Raw genomic sequence first — 21,036 nt, forward strand, 5'->3', positions numbered from 1 at the left:
GGCTCGGGCGAGGTCCTCGCAGGCGATGGACCCAATGAATTACCTCCAGCTCACGAGGTGGCGACTTCGCTTCTCTGTAGGCCTATGTAGCCTTCCGGGTCTACAGCCTACAGCCTACAGCCCATGTCATCGCATGCGCATTGTACCAATGCAGTCCGGAACTGCCGTCGGAAAGGCATCGAGCCGTATTTTTTGTCGACAAAGACGCCGAAGTGGGAGGGGAATATTTGCTAAGTTTGTGATGCGTGAGGGTGGATGTCTGGCCTCGTCTCTGGGTCTGTTACGGCAACAGGGCCAAAATCCGATTGGTCGTCTTGCTCCTTCGCCAACGACTCGGTGAGCATGAATACAAAATGTGCTTGAACGAGGGGCCAAGGTCGCATTGGTCACAGTATCACGCCCAGCTAGGATGCCCGAGATTGGCAGCATCGGTCTGTCGAGGTGCTGAGGCAGGGTGATAAGGCTTGGGTACGCGAGGCAAAGGATGGTACATGCTGACACTTGTTAGACCCGAGGGTGTTGGACCGGGTGGCGAAGCTCCTGGAAAAAAAAAACAAATGTCAACGCTGTGATGGGTCAAGTCGGTTTGCTTGGGGAATGCATAGGCACACCGGAGTCTTGCTGCTTAGAGGATGATCACCAGAGTATCTGTGGACTGGAGCTTTGAAGTGGATATTGCTGTAGAACGGTTGAGCAACGCAGCCGCCGTACCAATACGACCCCTTGCCAAGAATTTTCAAAATGCAGAAAAGTGCGCTACTCGTTGCAGGATTGGGTTAGATTTTGGGGGCTGCCTTACCCAAGGGGACTACGATTAGCGCCTGCTTCGGGACCTGACCCACACCACTCCCACGTATGGTCTTGGTCTAATTTTGCTGTGAACCGATCAAGCCGGTGACGCATCCTAGAGGATTTTCAGAAGCGGGAAGAAAAAAGAAAAAGGTAAGAAAAAGCAAATACGAGAAAATGGCAGGCTGCAGGAGCTTCCCTAACCAGTCAAACAGGCGTTTATGGGCAACTGTGCTTCCCCGTCACTTTAATTTGCATTGATGAAAATGTGTTATGGCTTGATGATGAAGTGTAACAATGCAGACATTGCTGAGGAATAGGAAGCAGTCAGTGAATGACGCACCCTTCCGCCATTTTAAACCAAGGACCAGGCATGAGTTTGTTGTGGGAGGAACAAAAACAAAAACCTTTTCCGGAATAAGCGTTTTGCAGGTCGCCAACTGCAATGGTTGTCTGTGAACACAGACTGAAAAGCAACACCACCATGACACCAACACAGGGCTAGGCCGCGACAGTATTAAGGGGGGAATTGCAGCCAGCATGCCTTCTGTGCGTGGGCCTCTCGCCCCTTTGGTGCCTGCACTGCTGGTGGAAACGGTCCACGCAAATCAACCACACATGTTGACCAGATTTTTTTTTTCCCGTTTTTGAAATGAGTAAGTCAATAGAGGGCTTTTTTGATCACCTGATTTCAGTGTGATCGGCAGGCTTACAGGCAGACAGAATGCTTCAACAATCATCCATCAGGATTGCTCGACAGAATACGACGAATACAAGATAGGCAACAGGTTACAAGGCGCAGCTCTGTCGTCGTTAATTAGTCCAGTCATCAGCTACATTTTCGAGACCCTTCCTGAACAGAGGAAGGCCGAGTCGGGCGCCGGCGTCGTCACCCAGGGCCTGTTGTTGCCAACAATTCTGCAAAGTTTGAGCAGCACAACCCCTGAAACGGCGCTTCTCTCCCTGCGACGCCCCCTGCTCGCCACGCTGGTGCCCCTTAGAAGCCTGTCAGTTACGGCGATGAAGGCCAGTGTTTAAGACAAGGCTATTTTCAAGGGTTTGGTGGGAAAAGGGTAACACCAGACCCACGACCATTTCGGCTTCCCGCTGGAATTAGGTAACAAATAGGTAGAGGGTGGTTCTACGTGCGACAGAGTACACTATGTGATCGCCATCGCCTCAGCCGCCGACGTCGTTTATCTCGCTTATCAACTCGGTTTTCACGCCATCGTCGTTTTCGCCCCATAGACCGTCCAAGTCAATTCCACCCATCCTTTCTAAGCAGTAAGGCAACCACTATCATCTTCTGCTTGACAGGGAAGAGTCGAAGCCTGGCGTTTTTTGCGCGGGATCACTACAATCTTTAGTGAGGATGTAATCCCTACTGCATTTCAAAGCCCGAAAGGCTGCGGTGGCGCAAAGAGAACATCCTCGTCAACTTCCTGATCGGGCTACTGAGCATGGGCACCCTAGCCAACGTCGTCTTTGGCGGCATGATTTTTTCCTAGTCTAGGTCTAGTCTACTTTTCTTCAGTGTTCAGGACGTGATGCTCATCATAGGATGATATTTCATGAGCGCAATGGTTTACCGTGGCAAGTGAGGTTCGAGTTTTCAGGGGTTAAGGAGTGTAGTGTAATCTTCTTTGAACAGGACGAGAGCCCCGACGATCAGCAGAGCCCTGTGGATAGCATAGAGTCAATACCGATCGAAGATGTGTACCGGCATGATCAAAGAGAGGTTGCCCATTGACAGGTCGAGGTTTATATGAGGAGAACAAAAAAAATAGACTTTTTAAATAAGTCAGATGTATATTCGGCCGAACAATAGTATGCAGAATATTAAAGCTCAAAGAACATTCAAAGCGCATTGTCACAATGGTCTGACTTTTTGAGCCATTTATTGACTTAACGCGTATTTCAAATTAAACTGATCGCGGCCCAATTGAGCAAATGCCACGCGGCGGCGTACTTCAGCGTAAATCAAGTGTCGGGAGGTGGAGGCTTTGGAGGGCACGAATGCAAGCTCCCAGTCAGTCGAGTTAGTTAGCTGGAGCCNNGGTACAGCAAGTGGATAGGACGTGGAGATCGATCCAATGTGGGACGGGGAGAATACCGTTTTTTTCCCAAAATCCCATCTTTTTTCGGCCGGCGTTCCCTCGGGACCCACTAAAATTGAGACGAGGCTAACTAACTAATCGAGGTAGCCAAGACCAGTGCCCGCAGAGTCGCCTGCCAAGCTGGGTAGGTGTTGAGTAGTGCGAATACTGACAAGGAAATGTGCCCAGTCAAGGGTATTTATGAGTAAGGTACGCAAAGAAAAAAAAAAAAAAAGGAAGAAGAGACGAAAGGAAGAAGAAGAAAAATAAAAGGCCCAGCAAAAGTAATTGTCAAAATGCAGTGATCCAGTACATCAAGGTACCAACCTACACCTTGGAGTATCTACATACTAATTACCTAAATAAATATCGCATCATAGCATTTCAAATGACTCGGCGCACATTAAAGACAAACCTTTAATGTTAACTAAAACCAAGTCAAAAATAAGATAAAAGCCCCTTGGACTTCTAAAACTCATGTAGTAATATGCGGAAATTATTTGCAACTGGTTACCGTGGTTATACGACTTGGAATTTGGTAGCCATCATGCAGAGGCTGACGTCTTTGTGTTTTGGGTTCTCGGTTATTATGACATGCCGTTTCCTGTTCAGGCCAGTCAAAAAAATGGGTGACATCGGGGCCGTCTATTCCTCCATGACCTCTTTCCTGCCTGTTCTGTAATAGTCGGGTTAGTATTTAACCCTGCCTTGTTTCTTGGGCTTTTGTGCTGGGGGGGTGATCGAGACGGGTCCATTGGCCGGTTTTGGCAAGAGCGTGTTAGGAGACGGGCAGGGCGAACCGTCCGTGCGCCACGTTTTACTGGTTCACTGCATTCATTCCCAGTCCCTTGGCGCCATTCGCCGACACCCCCCCACTTTGCACAAACCAAACCAAAAATAAATCAGGCATACGATAAATACGAAAGATGATCCGATCGAATCCAAAAAAGTGACAGAAATTTTGTCCATGTAAGCCATGGTAAAGTTGATGGTAAACTGGCGAGCGAGAAGAACGAGATGGATTTCTTTTTTTTTTTTCTGTGTTTGTTTTACAGCACTGCGTACAGGATTGTCGCTTCAGATGGCAACAATAATCGCATCTTTTCCGCAGAGATTGAAACCCTTGATTAGTGTACAACACCTTACTGGTAAAACCGGTAAACTTAATAAGATAGTTAATTGTACTGTACATCTGAATTTAATTTGCGATTTATTCTACAGTAGTAAGGGGCCGCGCTGATAACTGAGTTTGGAAGTCTAGATCACTAACAAATGGGTCTAGACAGGAAAGACTGAATTCGGATGCTTTTGTCACTCGGGTTGGTCTTCGGCCGAGACAAACGAAATGCACGGTACGTCGTAGGCAATGGGCAGGTAAGGCAGCTAAGGTAGGGACGGGTGCTGCGGGGCTGGCTGATTCGCTGCAGCGGCCCCGTGCGCCCAGCATCTCTAAGGGAGAAACCAAGGACCACCGGTACGCAAAATGATGCAGCCAACATCATCCGCACTATGCGGCTGCCCTGGGCCTCCCCCCCGTTGCCTCTCTCTGCACCTTTTCTTCCTCGCCTGGATTAAGGTACGAAGTACGTACGGTACATACGGTAGATTCCATGGTTTGGTCCATAAGTCTCTCGCTCTCGTAGACATGAACGTCCCATCGACGCAGCCACCAGCAGCACGTCACCCACCAACGACTCTCTATCCGTCGCCGCCGCCACAGCAGGCTCAAGCTCCCGCTCCCGCGCCTGCCGCTTCTGCCCCGGCCTCTGCGTCCGCGTCCGGGCCTGCGCAGGGCACCGCCGGTCAGCAACGCGAGCTCGGCAAAAATGCGCTGCGTCGACCACATCGCAAGTCGAGGCTGGGATGTGTGAACTGTAAAGCTCGAAGGGTCAAGGTACGTAAGCTAGAATTAATTATGCCCCTCTCTCTCTCTCTCTGTCTCTCTCCCTCTCCCTTTCTTGGCGGGACAAAGAATGTACACTAATTTTTTTTTTCCTGGCCACATCCGCGCAAACCATCCACGCAAACTTCAGTGCGATGAAAGTCATCCTACTTGTGGTTTTTGCCTGGCTAGACAATTGAATTGCCAGTATCCTGAACCACCAATACCCGCTGGTCAGCCCCAGCATAATAATAATCTGTACGACCATCAACAACAATCCATCTCGCCTCAATCGCCAGCCCCACGCGGCGTCATCCCTAAAAATGACCCAAGGCAATCAACTTTTGCGCCATTGGGGCCGGCCTCGGCCACGTCGTCGCCTCCGAATAATTACAGCAACACGATGGGCAATCAACATGATCACCGTCAAACTTCGGACATCGCCATAGCCATGGCGGCGGTCACCGTTGCCGCAGGGCCTCTTCCACCCCCCAACAGCCCGGGGTCCAACTATGGGCACAATCTGAATATTGACGACCTTGAACTTCTCCTAAACTTTACCAACTCCACTGTCAACTCCATGACGCGCCATAGTCACATCTTGGACCTCTGGCGGGAGGGTGTGCCGAAGCTGGCCCTTGACCACCCTTTTCTTATGCACGCCATTCTCGCCCTATCAAGTGTCCACCTGGGCCGTTTCCCCGAGGCCGGCCGCCACCGCAACGCCGATTACTACTTTTCCCAGGCCAAGAATCACTGGTACCAGGCCGAGAAGCTGGTCGGCCCCCTGCTGTCAAGTGGTGTGAATGAGGTCACATGCCACGCCCTGTACATGTTCGCCTTGATCGCCGCCTTTTTTGCCCTAGCAAGGGGCCCGACCCCCGACAGCTGGTTACCCATGGGCGGCGGTCCGCACGAACACAAGAACGAGCACATTCTCGAGTGGTCCGTCCTCACCCGCGCCATCATCCCCGACGACAAGGAGCAGTGGGCGCGACTGGAGCGCGGGCCCGTCGGGGCCTTGGCCTCCCTGACGGTCAAGTGCATGAACATGCTCGCCACCTCGTCGGGGAAGCCAGAGGCAGAGCCGTTTCGCCGGCTGCGCGAGTACATCATGGATAGCGAGTATCACAACCGCGAGCTGCGCGACCGGTACATCAGGATAATCAACGGCGTATCCCAGTGCTATTCGGTAACGTACGACGAGCATGGCTTTCCGGAGAAGCATGCGCGGGACATGGGCTGGTACTCCTTCGTTGCGGTTGCCGACGACACCAAGTTTCTGGAGCTGCTCAAGAACTTTACGCCGAATGCTCTCATCATTTATGCGTACTCGGTCGTCATCGTCAAGGATGTCGACTTTGGCTGGATGACTGAGGGTTGGCCCCATCACACAATGTCTGGCATTTATCGACATTTGGAGCCGCAGTACCGTGTTCATTTGTCTTGGCCCATCAAAAAGATTGGATGGGTTCCTCCGGGGTGAAGCAAGCTCATGTTGATCTTTTTTCCTTGTTGATCATGCTCAAAAGATGGCGTTACCTTTGTTCATTTCTATCATCAGAGCTGATAATTTATGCAGCTCTCTTATTCTGGGAGTAATCCGAGGATGAGCACTGTGGTTTGGCTGGGAGGCAATTTTTTATTTAGTTTATACCCACGTGTTGATGATGAAATGACTTTCAAGACAACACATTTTATTACCCTATTTTTGACATAGGTTGCCGCTATTTCTTCCACAGACTGTGCCTAGACAAGTTGGCACTTGATTCGGCTTGGAATCGCCTTCACTGGGAGATTTACTCCTTTCCTCCCATCTCCATGTCACTGTCATCGTCGTCGTCGCCATGAAAGAACCTGAGGATTGCAGCGGCAACAACATCGCCATCGTGGTCCAGGTGGGCCGTCTCGGCCGCCCGCTCGGCCGTCTCCCGGTCCTTGCCCTCTATGGCGCCCTGTTCGATTCGCATCTCCATTTCACGCTTGACCATCTGCTCGTCAAAGGCGAGGTGTGCCTGCACCGTGAACATGCGGCGCGGGATGTAGACGCCCTGGACGTTGGTGTGGGAGCTGCTACCCCAGACGGCGACCTGGGTATCCTCGGCCAGCAGGCCGTTGGCGCTCGAGTACGTCGGCGGCGCCGCCACGTGGTCCTGGTGCATCTGGTGAAGGTGCACGACCTGGTCGTCCGTCTGAAATAGGCGCTGGCCCACGACGGTCAGGTTGATCTGCGAGTGGCCGAGCTCCCAATCCTGGGACGGCGATGGCCTGACCTCGGCTCCGAGCAGGCGGCACAGTAGCTGGTGGCCAAAGCAGATGCCCGAGAATCGCATGTCGGGCCGGGTCTCCCAGAGCTCTGTGCCAACAAAGAAGGAGCGGTTAGCACGAGGCCTTTTTTTTGCGTGAGTGAGATGGTTTCCTCATTGATTGCTTGATCAGATCTACAAAGTCGTATTTCCAAAAAAAAAAAAAAAAAAAAAGCAAGACGCATGCGTTGAAAAGGGACTGACCTTTCAGCAACGCCATCAGGTCCTTGATCCAGTCGTCGTCTCCATGCGCGTCGTACATGCTGCCCGTCAGCAGCACGGCGTCGATGCCTTCAAACTCGGACACCTTGGGCACCTCGCCGCCCTTATCGGTCACGACGAACCGTATGTCGGCCTCGATGCCGAGGCGCGGCTTGTGCTCGTCGCCGGCGGCCTTGAAGTGACGGTGGAGGTTCTCTCCGTACGTGCCCTTCCTCTCTAGCGATTTGGGATGCGGCTCATCCGTCTCAAGGACCATCATGCGTACGATGGGAGGCGAGCTCTCGCCCTCGCCTCCGTACCTTGTGGTCGCTGCGTTGGAGTCGTCTGCTGTCATGGTTGGATGTGCTGAATGTGGAAAGGGGGGTGGATGACTGGATTTTATACCAAAGTGATTTTAATATTAGAGTGGGTGGGTGAGGTTTTATTTTATTTTTTTGATTAGGATGAAGCTGGTGGAAAATGCTATGAAAGAAAACTGTTACACAAGATTGTACAGAAAACTACCTACAGCCTTGTAACCGTTGAAAAGTCAAGTTGGGGATGCAGCGCTCTTGAAAACATGAAAACAAAAAAAAAAAAAAGAAGATATAATTCAAATTTAAAGAAGGTACTTTGCACAGATCGATCACGCCACTGTTGCATCCCCCCTGATTTTCCTAAATCGGGACGAGCCATGTGGCTTTCCATCCAACAGTCCCAAATTTTTCTTTCTTCCTCGTGGCCTCTGTTGGAATTCTCCAGATTCTGTCACCGTCACAGCTCGGCAGTCTGAACAAACTGCCGTAGAGTATTTTTTTTTTTTTTTTTTTTTTTTTTTTTTTTTTTTTTTNACTAAGGCCCGTCCAGCGGGAGGATCCACCGCCATTTTTGATCGTCGGAAAATTCGGCATGGAAGTTTTCTACCCGTTGAGAAACATTCTACGGTAAGGCTGGTTTCTCCCCCTGGAAATATTCCTAAAAAAATAAATATTTAAGTTTTTTTTTTTTTTTTTCTGTTAAATTTCCGTTGTTTATCTGATGTAAGCGATTGCTCAACATTGGATGTGACAACCAATAAATACATCTTTCTTGTCAATTGGGAATGATGCGGCCTAACCTGTCTGTCGGGTTTTTCCACAATTACGAATCGTACGTTCGACCAAGGGTTTGTTGCGTCGAAATGACGGATGCCCAGAGAGGCCCGGGTCCACCAAGTCTGGGGGAAAGCAGTCAAGAGGAATTTAGTCACTTGACCAAGAGAATTCAAGGCCTGTTTCGGCATTCTCCGTAAAACAAGCGTAAATTTTTGGGGGAGGATGTGGCTTGCTTCCATCCTGATGTAACCGCTTTTAGCGGTTCGGTACGATCATTGAATTGCTTCCTCGACATGCCGCAAGCTGCTGGTTTTTGGACCAAAACTGGGTCGGTGGCAATATCTCGGCTGTTGGGCGCCACCGGCGGTATTTTGTATCATTGCGAGCCGCTTGGGCTGTCTGGTAGAGACGGCCAGAAAACAAACTGCAGCAGCAGGAAATATATGTCGGGCAATTTTTAGGATATGAGTGATGAATCAACCTGATATCATTCAAAGTTCAAAGAAAGAAACCAGGGATGGAAGATTGTGAGATTATAATTACAGCTTCAGGGTCGGATGACAAGCAAATTCATTGGTCGCATCAGTGGTTTAGTGGTAAAATCCATCGTTGCCATTCGCAGAATAAACTCGATGGGCCCCGTGTTCGATTCACGGCTGATGCATCGTCCATTATTTTTTGTCATTTTTTACTCTTCCTGATTTCCTTTTATCGATTATTTTTTCTTCTTGTTTCACTGGCTGTGGAGAGAAGTGGGCAGCGGCATTTCCAAAAGCGCTAAATTTATTGCAACTGTAGTGGTGCTGTAAGATTTAGTTGTATGTATGTAGGTAGCTAGATAAGTAGCTAGGCGCTACTGGTGTGAACTTTCGTGAGCGGTCTAGGCAGGATACAGTTATCTTTTTCTTCTGCACCTATAGTAGCCAGTACCTGAGGCGGAAAATACGAACACTTGATTCCGCGGAAAGAAACTACTTATTTTCGAGATTCATCACCTAATATTACATCACCTACGTAGAAGGGTACCCAAGTGCTCTGTATGGTGATAAAGCTTTTGTTCTCTACTATCCTGGCTGATGGGTAATTAGTGTGGAAGCTTGACGGCCATGTGGCACAGAAGCCCGTCCCTGCCTCCTCTCTTCGAATCATGCCACCACAATTATGGAGATTGAAAACCTTGATGGTCAGGAAAAGGAGGCAGTCGCAGGCCAGGTTGCGGCTGGCATGGATTCTTTTCCGCTCTGGAAATGAGTTTCCATTATTAAAGTCGGTTACCATCTGCAGATGGCCTAGTTTGCAATGTTTATGGTACAACCTTACATGTCAGATATCGAATAACGCTGAGCAAAACTTGGCTGTGCACATGAAATAATTTGCTATATCAACTCAGTTATCTTCCGTCTTCATCACTGCCCTCCATGCAAGAGGTATCCCCTCCGCCGGAATCACAGTCTCGGCCTCAAAGCCCTTCCAAACGCCCTGCGTCTTCACCAAGCCCGCCATCAAGCCCACAGACGGCGTTAATAGTCAAGGAGATCTTCGAGCAGCTTGAACACATAGCTAGCGTGATCACAAATCAGAACCAACAGCCCCCTCCTCGGTCAGCATCAGAAGGGTCAAACGATGATAACCTGCCCTTGTCGGCGATTGCAACACCGACGGAGCCGTGTGGCGATGAGTCCGATGAAGGCCATGACAGTCACCGTGACCGACAAGTTGTTTCGCCGCAACCAGACTCCTCAGGACCACATATATTTCGCGCGCTCGAGTATGCCTGCAACGCTTTCAACTGGGCAGCGGACAACTGGTTTTGTCCTAAGCCGCAGCGCAATGAGAAACTGGAAGGCGGACCGCGTATTGCCATCATTGGGGCTGGGCTCACGGGTCTGATGGCTGCGGCGCAGCTGACAGGACATGGTTGCACCGTGGTCATTTTTGAAAAGGGTTCCCAGGAGAAGCTTGGTGGAATCTAGGCGGTGCGTCTCCTTGTCTATATTTTATTCTACAGCCTTATTAGTACGGCACTAAGCCTAGGCATTACTGACGCTCATTCATACGCCTATCCACTCATAGAGGTTCGCCAACCCTTCAGAGCTCAACAAGACCTCGTTGACGCACCGCTTCCACCCGGAACCTGAGCGCTGGCGGAACCAGCCCTTCCCCGACCGGCCGCAAATCGTCAACTGGGCCAAGCAGCTATGGAGGGACCATGGCTTGGACTCGAGAACGCATTTCAACACCGAAGTCACCAGCATCTTCCGTCCTCCGTTCGAAAAAGACCCGTCAGACATCCAAGGACTGTCGCCCCTCGGAAGCGGCTGGTACGTCAATATATTGGGTCATGGACTTTTCGACGCGGTCATAGTCGCCACTGGCGTCTGCGGCCAGCACTCCTCGCCATACCTAATGGACAAGGAGATATATCAGGGAAAAGTTTACAATTTTGAAAACGTCACATCGTCAGTAGCTGGACGCATCCATTTGCGGATCCCAAGTTTTCGGTCCATGGATGAAAATACTTAACTGACTTGCCATGCTTACAGCAATGACATAAAGAGGCAGCATGTCGCAATTGTCGGAGACGGCCCCCTTGCAATCGACGCTTTCGAGTGGGCCGTTAACGAGATGCCCAAGACGCTGACGGTCGTGACCGATGACCAGGAAATCGTCATCCCTCCCAGTATTATGGCCAAGATGTTCGGCTGGTTGGAACAAAAAGCACTCAAGGCACTAGATCGCGGAGGTCGTATCAGCCAGCCTGTGATCAAACTACTTTTTAGACGCGGGCCCACGCTCGCCCTGCCCGATACAATGCTCCAAAGGCCGGGCTACTGGTATCGAAGGGACCTCAGAGCCGTAACCCGCGGCCTAAACTATGCACGCTGCTTTTGGCTGCAGGCACGGAGTGTGCGTTTTTCCACCTCTGGGCTGCTGGTCGATCAGTCTGGACCTTGCTTGGACGGCGGTCCGGGCGGTTCGCACACGGTGGCGGTGCCGGCTGACGTAGTGATCATGGCATCCGGGTACGACAGACCAAAAACGTACTTCTTGCCGGCCGAGTACCGTGAATGGCCCTACGAGATGGGCTATTGGTTTGGGCAGGTATTCGCCCCCTGGGACATGTCGATCTGCGCCCTAAACTGCACTTACAGTCACGGGCTGGGCACGTCGGGTGCCTGGCACACGGGATTCTTTTTGCGGATCTTGCTCATGTTCATCAGTTTGCCTGATGCGAGGCCGTCCAAGTCAATGCAGGCTTGTTGGCAGACGCGAGGCCAGGTCTTGCGCTCGTGGCTTCCTGCAGAGTTAACCGACTATGTCGGCTACCTCGAGATCTTTTCCTGGTTCGTGTGGACCATACTGCTCCGACCCTGGCGTTGGGGCTGGATCTTGTTTGTTCTGCTCGGCATCGACTCCTCCCTGATCAACCTCCGTGTACCGAAGAAGGCCTTTCCTTTCGGTTAGCAGATCACCCAAGCAGCCTGGCCCGCCGATTTGCTAAATTGACAATGCGTCATCTGCAGCTTCCGAGTTGAAGGGGCCCGAGTTAAGATCCTATGCTTGCTAGAGCAAGACAATGCGGGTTGACGAAGACAAAGCCTCAAGGCAATTTTGGTTTCTTTGAGCGGCACGTCACTATTCTCTGTCAGTGTGGCGTTGGCTAAGACGATAGGATGGGAAAAGGAGAGACTATATGCAGCTTTAGCTTCCAACGCGAAAGCATCAGTTGCGAAGTACATAATAGTGCTTGTATGGTAGGTAGTACGAGGAGGGTTTATTGCGAACAGGGCAAGGCTCAGTCTCAGCCCTGGGGCAAAAAAAAAAAAGGAGTTGACACCACAGAAGAGGCAAACAAAGAAGGGTATATGTATTATAGCAGGTTACAGAAGAGAATATAAGATCATCGCCCCTTGCCTCTGCTCGTACGGCCAAGCTCTTGCATCTTGGCGCGCTTCTGATACCTCTCCTCGGCACCAGCAACACCACTTCCCCTCGGCCCGTCGGTAGTCTCGCCCAGCGACCGCTTGCGGCTCTTCTCGAGCAATGCCCTAGTCCTAGAACCACCCCCATTGTCTTTGCTCTTGACGAGCCTGTTGATTCGGTCGACGCCCTCTCCAAGACCCCTCCACTCCTCTCCGCCAAAGTTCATGCGTCCAGATCCCTGACTGGCGGCCTTGGCCCGGTCCTTTTTGCTCTCCTTCGGCAGGCGGACAAAGTGCGTCTCCTCGTACGCCTGGCGCTCGGCCTCGTCGCGTCGCTCCGCGGCCGTCTTTACGTGACGACCGCGACCGGCAATGTTGGTACCGATGCTGGGCTGAGCGACAGGTGCGGTGGAAAGCTCGTCGTTGATGAACTCATCCATGGTGGCAGACTTGAGCGGCCTCTGGCTGCGGTCGGTCCGCTCGCGGCGCTCCACTAGGGTCGGCATCACGGTCGGGGCAATCTTGGGCGGACGGTAGATGCCGTCCTTGCTGATCTTGCCTCTGCTGGCGTTGTCGTCGTCACCGTTGAGTGCAGCGATGGACTTAAGGTTCGGTCGGGCATTGCTCAGCTCCGCTGACATGGACACTCCACCCTCCTCGTCGTCGCTGGACTCGCCATCATCCCCGGAGTCGGATTCGGATTCTGAGTCTGCGCCAGACTCGGCCTTCTTTTTGGAAATTCCAGCCTCCTCTGCGGCTTTCTCCTGGCGCTCCGCGTCGTCAATGGCGCGCATCAGCTTCTCAATCTGGTAGCGCAGCTTGTCCTCGAGAGGGCGGACGCCCTTTTCCAGGTAGAGCCGCAGCTCAACTAGCTTTTTGACGACGGCATCGTTCAGCTCCTTAGCGTCCTCTCGGTCACCGGACTTCTTTGCGCTCCGGGTCTTGAGCAGGATGAGGAACACGAGGTTCTGCAGGTAAGACAGCAGAAGCTCATTCTTGAGGTCCAGCAAAGAGATGCCCAGAGTGGTGGGTTCAATACCGACAAGCTTTGGGGTGACTTCAAATGCGGTATTGAGAGACTGCGTAAGGGATCCTAAAAGGTCCGGCAGACTCTGTGGCGCAGTTTGTGCCATTTTTTCTTTGGGGTGCTGTAGATTGAGTTCTCGAGGTTTGATACAAATCAAAAGGGAAGAAAACCAAACGTTGGCTCCAGTTTGCTACAACTGCATCGAAAAATCCCCAGGCTGAACTTTTTTTTTCCCCTCTCTTATCTTATCAACGCTTTTCGGCACTGCTCTCCGTAAAGAATTGGGGCTGGAGTGGGTTAGGGTCCAGTTTGCAGGGACAGGGTTAGTTCAAGCGTCTCCATACGTCATGCTGCTAACTAGCGCAAGGTACCGTGCAGTCACTCCAATGAGCGTGGTGACTAAACCAGCCACACGAGCAACAGCCTGCCCAAACTTTAGGTGGGCAAAACGTCCAACAAGGGTCAACGTGGCTGCGCAAACCAGAACTGGAACTCTGATCTTCAGCAAACGACAACACGACAGCCCATATTTTTGACGTGTCCATTGTACAACGTATCTGCCTCCCTGCCTAGGAAGAAGGTTCACGATAAACGAGACAACCGTCGGGTGTAAAATCGCGGCAAAAGCCCATCAGTATAGACCAATTGTCCGTACGTTCAAACACTCCTTTATTTCTCTGCTTCTTGATACGTGTAGCTATACCGATAGCTTGCTTCCCCTGATGTAACCCCTGCACTGTAGGCGACATTTATGCCAAGCTTGGGGTGCGCAAGAGGCTTTTCCGTTTCAACCGGCCCTGACCGAGCCGTACTTGTTCTCTTTCACCATTACACCTTTGCATCCGGTAGACGCGATCTGTCTTGAACCCCCGGTGCTAACGCCACCTAACGATCCAGGTTTCTTGATCCGAAAACCCAGGCTCACCTCGCCATACGATTATCACGATGCAATTACGAGAAATGGCGCCCTCACCGGCGTTGCTGGCACTGGCTGCCATCTTGACGCCCCAGCTGGTATCAGCTTTTTACCTTCCGGGAGTGGCGCCGACATCATACAAACCAGGCGACAAGGTGCCTCTATACGTAAACACCATCAGGCCGGTCGCATCACGGCAGGATTCGATGCTGCATTCGGTCGTCTCTTATGATTACTATCACCCCCTGTTCAAGTTCTGCCAGCCCGAAGGCGGTCCGGAGAGTGTCAGCGAGAGCTTGGGGAGCATCCTCTTTGGCGACAGGATCATGACCTCCCCCTTCGAACTCAACATGGCCCAAAACGAGACTTGCAAACCGATGTGCAAGGTCACTTACGACGCAGGATCGGCTAAATTTGTCAACACCAGGATCGAGCAGGGCTACAGCGTTAACTGGTTGGTAGATGGTCTGCCAGCGGGCGAGTTGGTGCCGGACCACGGCAGCCTTCCGGACCAGGTTCTGGAGGAGCCCGGGGTTACGTACAACAGCCAAGGCTTCTCCCTGGGTCTAGAGGACTACTCCACGGGTATTATCGTGTTCAACAACCACTACGATATCTACATCGACTACCATGCAGTTAACAAGAAGCCGGACCAGCTTCGTGTGGTTGGAGTCCGGGTCACGCCGCGCTCTCTCGACTACCGCGACAAGCCTGCAGACTGCGGCCAGCACGAGCCCTTGATCCTCAACGACGACGGCGAGACGCCCGTTCAGTTCTCGTACAGCGTCTACTGGATCGAGTCGCCGACGGTCTGGGCGACGCGCTGGGACAAGTACCTGCGCGTGTACGACCCCAAGATCCACTGGTTCTCGCTCATCAACTCGACCGTGATTGTGCTCGTGCTCGTGGCCACTGTCATGTCCATCCTGGTCCGGGCCCTGCGCAAGGATATTGCCCGCTACAACCGCCTCGACCAGATCGACCTCGACGACCTCTCGGGTGGCGGCGGCGACTCGCTCGAGGACGGCGTCCAGGAGGATTCCGGCTGGAAGCTGGTCCATGGCGACGTCTTCCGTACGCCCTCGCATCCGCTCCTCCTGTCCGTCTTCCTCGGCACCGGCGCGAAGCTCTTTGTCATGACCGGTTTCACCATTGTCTTTGCGCTTCTCGGATTCCTGTCCCCGTCTTCGCGCGGTTCGCTTGCCACCATCCTGGTGCTCTCCTACACTGTCCTGGCAGCGGTTAGCGGCTACGTGTCGGCTCGCGTTTACAAGTCGTTTGGCGGCGAAAAGTGGAAGCTCAATATGGTGCTCACGCCGACCTTGATACCCGTCATCGTCTTCTCGACCTTTTTCTTGCTCAACCTCTTCCTCTGGGCCAAAGGGTCATCGGGCGCCGTCCCCTTCACCACCATGCTGGTCATCATCGGCATCTGGTTCGTCATCTCGGTCCCGCTCTCAGTCGCCGGCTCCTTCCTCGGCTTCCGCCACTCGGCCATTGAGCCGCCTGTGCGCACCAACCAGATCCCGCGACAGATCCCAGCCGCGAGCACGACGTGGCTCCGACCCATCCCCAGCATGCTCCTGGTCGGCATGCTGCCGTTCGTCGTCATCTTTGTCGAGCTCTACTTCATCATGAACTCGATGTGGTTCAGCCGCATCTACTACATGTTTGGGTTCCTCTTCCTGTGCTACGGCCTCATGATCGTCACCACGGCCTGCGTCACCATCCTCATGGTCTATTTCCTGCTCTGCGCCGAGAACTACAACTGGCAGTGGCGCTCCTTCATGGCGGCAGGCGCCAGCGCATTCTTTATCTTTGGCCACGCCATGCTCTACTGGATCAGCCAGCTGTCGCTTGCTGGTTTCGCCGGTAGCGTTGTTTACTTGGGCTACAGCGCTCTGTTGTCGTTCCTCTTCTTTATCCTTACAGGTGAGCAATTTCTTTTTTTTTTTTTTTCTTGTTTGTTCTCAAATCTCCATGTTGTCTGTGCCCACGGGAATTTCGTCGGACCTAACAAGCTTTACTTTTGCTTTACAGGCACGATCGGTTTCTTCGCCAGCTGGTGGTTCACCCGCAAAATCTACAGCTCCATCAAGATCGATTGAGTTGGTTCGCAAAATGAAAAGAAAATGGAGTGGAAACGAAGCATGGGCTAAGACGAATGGGGTAAAGGTGTTTGTATGATGTATACTGTATAAAGTGTTGATCAGGCTCGCATCATGTCTCGCCAGCTTTTCATGACTTTGTTTTATTTTGGATTTTTTCTTTATCTATGCCAGCTTCCAGTCTAGAGAACGAACTGTACGTCAGTTAGTGTAACATTTGGGTTACGGTCGGTGAATAACCAAAAAAAAATCACGACATATGATACAAATTGTTTTCTTTGGGCATTTCTTGCAGCTATAGCTAATCGATCTATACTTGCACTGTGTTATAATAGACATCTTATTAATGGCTAGCCAAACTACCTGCTCCCATGAATTATTCATCCGCTTTGCATACTGCGATCCGCCCAAACCCACGCGAGGCCTGCATACGCACGCACCCGATCATCAGTCAGAGTCATCGTCGTCGTCATCATCACCCATAAACTGAAACTGCTTCTTGACGGCAGGGCTCGCCGAGGTCGGCGACGCAAGACCCCCGGACGCGGCAGCACCGGCATCCAAAGCTGTGCTCCCCCTGCGCAGGGCCTCCCTCTGCTCGCGCTCCCTGGCCTCGCGGCGACGCTCCATCTCGGCACGCGCCTGGGCCTCGCGCTCGGCCATGGCGATGCGCTCGGCCTCGGCCAGCTCCTCCTCGCGGCGTTTGGCCTCTGCGGCGGCCTCTGCGGCCCGGCGCTCCTCTTCGACCGGGTCGAAGCCCTTGATGACGACGCCGTTCTCGGCCAGGATCTCGTTGGCCGACAGGGCGCCGATCCGGATCTGGTTGTCTTGCGGCCAGGGGATGAACAGCGTCCCCGTGTGCGGGTTCAGCCAGTTGCTCCAGTCTTGAGGGAGGACGTTGGCGGCGGGTTGAGAAGGGGGCGAAGCGGCGGCGCTGGCGGTGTTGGTCTGGGTTTGCTGCTGCGGCTGGGGCGTCAAGGCAGATGCTGGGGCGGGTGTTGGAGGCGCAGTGCCATTGGGTGTCGCGGCGCCGGACGGCGCGGCGCTGGTAAGCTGGTTCTGCTGCGGCTGCTGCTGCTGGTCGTCGTCGTGGGGCGGCGGGGCCACGACGCCATTGGTCACGCCGGCCGGAGGGAGGGTCGTCTTGCTGATGCGGCGGGCGTAGCTGAGGAGCTCGTCGAACGAGATCTCGTTGGGTTGCTTGTCTGGGAAGATGGTGCCCGGGGTGCTGGTCATCTCCTTGCGGGTGGTGGAAAGGGTGACAAGCGTGCTACGGATCTGATTGTCGAGGGCGGTCGAGGCATCACGCAGGTTTTTGATATGGACGTGGTTTTCCTGGTGTCTTTGAACTGAATTGAGAATATGTAGGTTAGTATTGCGTAGTTCAGCAGTAGGCACTTGGGTTCTGTTGGGTACAATGCTCACCTTGAGCCAGCCCATCTTGGAGCTCTTCCTCTGCGGCAATCAGTTCGTTCCCGACCTGCAATGAGGGATTGTACTTGGCAATTGAATCTATCAGAGCGGCAAGAGCTTTTTCGACGCGCTCAAAGCGCGCGTCAATAACTGCGTCCATAATCAAGGGGCACAGCACGGCACTCGCTCGCTCGGTTTTCGAGAGGGTTTTTGTTTTTGTTTTTTTCCCTTTCTCTTCAGCTTGGATAACCCGCGGCGAATCATTTGGGTATTTTCAGACGTGATCGCGACTTGGGCTTGGCTTGATATCATGGGTGATGGACCCACTTGAGCTTCCCATCAAGATCGAGATTATTGGTCCAACGTAGGCTGGTGGGTCCTATGCCTGAGGCAGTTACAAATTCTTGATGGTCTGCCGCCGGCTTTACCCGTGGTGCCATGTCCGAATACATCATATCAAAGCCTCAATCCGTACAGCATTGCGCTTGTGAATACACGCTACACATCCATTGAGTTTGCGCAATACTCCAAAACTCTTCCAAGATGTTCTCGGTATGTTGCTCCCTCGACTTTCTACCTTATGGGCTGAGCGATAGGCTGCCCGCATCGCTTTCTGTCCATCTCAACTTGATGGTCAACTTCTAACCTCTAAATTCCCTCCACAGATCCGCATGCCGACGCCCAAGGGCGTCCCGTCCTACAAGAGCAAGTTCGGGCCCAAGTAAGAGACCCCTTCCGACGTTCAACCCTCGGTTTCGAACTCCGTACTACGTTCTGGGCGCCGGAGCAGCCTTAACTCGGCCGAAGCGGAACTCGAATTGCGGACTGTGCCGGACTCATGAATAGCCGACTGACATCTGTCATTGCAGCTACCACTTCCAGCCGAACATCCACGGTACTCCTATCAAGGCTATCACTGGAATGTACGTATTTTGCAAATAACACAGGCACCAGATGCTGGTCGCGTGCACATAGCGGCGGAAGATCGAAAATCCGGCCAAATGGGGACGGAACGATCTGGTCCTGCCAGCCATGGCTTGCGTCCTTGTGCTATACTTTCTTCGGCAATCATTGGGCCTTGGAGGATATAACCCCTTCTCAATGGAGAACTACTGACTGGTTCCTCGTAGGGGCATGAGGGCGGCTGGTCTTGGCGGTGTCGCGCTCGGCGCCGTCATCTTCTTCGCCTCGGGTATTCCCAGGATACAGCAGGACATTCTCGGCGTAAGTTGATTATTTCATGCCATGGAATTGGAGACGCATTGGCACGACTTCAACCGGAAGAGTCGCTTGACTAACATGCATCATTACAGTACATCCCTGGTCTGTCCAAGTACTACGAGAAGGACCTCCCCGCCTCTGACAACGTGAGTTGGCATCCTTGTGGCCATATTATCATTGATCCTAGTTTGAAATTTATGTGCTAACGGTAAAACATTAGCCTTTCTAAACTCGTCGCGTCTGTTATGCGTGACAAGATGGTGGTATCTGGTGCGACTTGGACGAGAGCAAAATGTAGGATCTCGGTATTGGAGTAGCATTGTAGACCAAGAAAGTTATTGCAATAGATTTTTATTCAGTTGTTTACAGCACGGGCGTTATATCGGGAACTTTGCAACGATTTTTTTTTTTACTCAAGTGTCGAGGCATCATGGTCTGGTCCCTGCTCGGCGTTTTTGTTCCTAGCATTCTGGGTTCCTGGGATGCATAAATGAAGTATTGGTTCTCCTACATAAAGAGACTTTACCTGCGTGGTTGTCCAGAAATGTTATGATACTTTGTTAGTGCTGCGGCATCAAAGTGATTGGCAACATTGGTCTCGTTGGCGCTGCTCCACAATGCACCTAACAACCTACCCTGAACCTCACATGCTATTTTGCCTTGGACGAATTCGGTCCGTGCGCATTAGCTTTCCAATAGTGAGGTACCGCGTATATCCAGCTTGCTAAGATGGGTACGCCGAGGTTAGCCGAGCTTTGAGCCTCGCTAGGTACTGTTCAAAAGACACCTCTTGACATTGGGCGGGGTGACTTTGGTATTGCTGTATTTCAATTCGTCGGAAACACTACTATTTTTTTTTCCCCCTCAGGACTCATTCCACTCTCATAAATCAGAGAAAGAATGTCGACTTTGTTCGTGGCAAAGAGGCAGGCCGCCAGGGCGGCATCTCAGTTGAGATGTTTTAGCTCTACACCCTCGCGCGGAGCTGCAGAGGTCAAGAAGCTCGGAGTTCTGGGCGCCGGACAGATGGTAGGTCTCGACGTGTGGCATTGTTGGGTGCTTAGTCTTGACTAGCAATACTGACGGATATACCGCATTTATAGGGACTGGGGATCGCCCTTGTGGCTGCAAGAGTTGCACAGGTTCCCGTTACGCTCGTTGATCCGAGTCAAGGAGCATTGGATAAGGGGCTATCACTGGCGGGTAGGTTTCCTTTGTCGTGGTGACATGGTCCTTGGCTTCCTCTAGGCGAAAGGCAACGAACGAAACTCACACGCAGATAAACAGACAAGCTCCTCTCTAAGGACATTCAAAAGTCACGCATCAGCCAGGAGGATGCCGACGCCACCCGTGGGCGTCTCAGCCCTACCACGTCCATGGACTCCCTGGCCGATGTGGACTTTGTGATTGAGGCTGTACCCGAGATCCCGGACCTCAAGTACGAGATATTCGGCAAGCTGGCGCAGATCTGCCCCAAGCACGCCATCCTGGCGACCAACACGTCGTCGATCTCCATCACGCGCATCGCGGCGGCCACTACCAAGGACGCGACGGACCTGTCGGCCAGCTCACGGGTGGTGTCGACGCACTTTATGAACCCGGTGCCCGTCATGAAGGGTGTCGAGATCATCAGCGGCCTGCAGACGAGCCAGGAGACGCTGGACGCTGCCGTGGCCTTTTGCAAGGCCATGGGCAAGGTCCCCTCGACGTCGGCCGACTCCCCCGGCTTCCTGGCAAACCGCATCCTGATGCCGTACATCAACGAGGCCATAATCTGCCTCGAGACAAAGGTCGGCGACCGCGACTCGATCGACGCCATCATGAAGACGGGCACCAACGTGCCCATGGGCCCGCTCCAGCTGGCCGACTTCATCGGGCTCGACACGTGCCTCGCCATCATGAAGGTGCTGCACACGGAGACGGGCGACTCAAAGTACCGGCCCAGCGTGCTGCTGCAGAAGATGGTGGACGCTGGGTGGCTTGGCAAGAAGAGCGGCAAGGGTTTTTATGATTACTAGGGGAATAGACTGTGTATGAACATGGACTTTTTATCATCATCT

At 52.6% G+C, this 21,036-nt stretch overlaps 9 protein-coding genes across 9 annotated transcripts; 6 read left to right on the forward strand and 3 right to left on the reverse strand.

Annotated features, from left to right (window-relative positions):
• Positions 1-1,329: 1,329 nt before the first annotated feature.
• PpBr36_02336 (uncharacterized protein) lies at positions 1,330-1,827 on the forward strand (the record flags this gene model as incomplete). Its single annotated transcript, XM_029889518.1, has 2 exons — positions 1,330-1,338; positions 1,537-1,827. 2 exons carry the CDS (start codon positions 1,330-1,332, stop codon positions 1,825-1,827), a joined length of 300 nt encoding a protein of 99 aa, XP_029754130.1.
• Positions 1,828-4,530: 2,703 nt separating this feature from the next.
• On the forward strand, positions 4,531-6,253 carry PpBr36_02337 (uncharacterized protein; the record flags this gene model as incomplete). Its single annotated transcript, XM_029889519.1, has 2 exons — positions 4,531-4,779; positions 4,976-6,253. The coding sequence occupies 2 exons, from the start codon at positions 4,531-4,533 to the stop codon at positions 6,251-6,253; spliced, it is 1,527 nt and encodes a 508-aa protein (XP_029754131.1).
• Positions 6,254-6,566: 313 nt separating this feature from the next.
• PpBr36_02338 (uncharacterized protein) lies at positions 6,567-7,629 on the reverse strand (the record flags this gene model as incomplete). The annotated part of the gene is made up of 2 exons (XM_029889520.1): positions 6,567-7,123; positions 7,278-7,629. 2 exons carry the CDS (start codon positions 7,627-7,629, stop codon positions 6,567-6,569), a joined length of 909 nt encoding a protein of 302 aa, XP_029754128.1.
• Positions 7,630-9,786: 2,157 nt separating this feature from the next.
• PpBr36_02339 (uncharacterized protein) lies at positions 9,787-11,833 on the forward strand (the record flags this gene model as incomplete). Its single annotated transcript, XM_029889521.1, has 3 exons — positions 9,787-10,296; positions 10,442-10,827; positions 10,912-11,833. The coding sequence occupies 3 exons, from the start codon at positions 9,787-9,789 to the stop codon at positions 11,831-11,833; spliced, it is 1,818 nt and encodes a 605-aa protein (XP_029754129.1).
• A 436-nt stretch (positions 11,834-12,269) lies between these two features.
• PpBr36_02340 (uncharacterized protein) lies at positions 12,270-13,424 on the reverse strand (the record flags this gene model as incomplete). The annotated part of the gene is made up of 1 exon (XM_029889522.1): positions 12,270-13,424. The coding sequence occupies one exon, from the start codon at positions 13,422-13,424 to the stop codon at positions 12,270-12,272; it is 1,155 nt and encodes a 384-aa protein (XP_029753071.1).
• An 839-nt stretch (positions 13,425-14,263) lies between these two features.
• On the forward strand, positions 14,264-16,342 carry PpBr36_02341 (uncharacterized protein; the record flags this gene model as incomplete). Its single annotated transcript, XM_029889523.1, has 2 exons — positions 14,264-16,166; positions 16,275-16,342. The coding sequence occupies 2 exons, from the start codon at positions 14,264-14,266 to the stop codon at positions 16,340-16,342; spliced, it is 1,971 nt and encodes a 656-aa protein (XP_029753070.1).
• A 447-nt stretch (positions 16,343-16,789) lies between these two features.
• Positions 16,790-17,915, reverse strand: PpBr36_02342 (uncharacterized protein; the record flags this gene model as incomplete). The annotated part of the gene is made up of 2 exons (XM_029889524.1): positions 16,790-17,691; positions 17,768-17,915. The coding sequence occupies 2 exons, from the start codon at positions 17,913-17,915 to the stop codon at positions 16,790-16,792; spliced, it is 1,050 nt and encodes a 349-aa protein (XP_029753069.1).
• Positions 17,916-18,298: 383 nt separating this feature from the next.
• Positions 18,299-19,205, forward strand: PpBr36_02343 (uncharacterized protein; the record flags this gene model as incomplete). Its single annotated transcript, XM_029889525.1, has 6 exons — positions 18,299-18,307; positions 18,421-18,476; positions 18,625-18,678; positions 18,886-18,979; positions 19,069-19,122; positions 19,197-19,205. The coding sequence occupies 6 exons, from the start codon at positions 18,299-18,301 to the stop codon at positions 19,203-19,205; spliced, it is 276 nt and encodes a 91-aa protein (XP_029752898.1).
• A 671-nt stretch (positions 19,206-19,876) lies between these two features.
• Positions 19,877-20,994, forward strand: PpBr36_02344 (uncharacterized protein; the record flags this gene model as incomplete). Its single annotated transcript, XM_029889526.1, has 3 exons — positions 19,877-20,005; positions 20,080-20,179; positions 20,264-20,994. The coding sequence occupies 3 exons, from the start codon at positions 19,877-19,879 to the stop codon at positions 20,992-20,994; spliced, it is 960 nt and encodes a 319-aa protein (XP_029752897.1).
• Between the last annotated feature and the right edge of the window lie 42 nt (positions 20,995-21,036).

The sequence above is a fragment of the Pyricularia pennisetigena genome, chromosome 3 (genome assembly GCF_004337985.1).
Source record: "Pyricularia pennisetigena strain Br36 chromosome 3, whole genome shotgun sequence".
Classification (NCBI taxonomy): domain Eukaryota; kingdom Fungi; phylum Ascomycota; class Sordariomycetes; order Magnaporthales; family Pyriculariaceae; genus Pyricularia; species Pyricularia pennisetigena.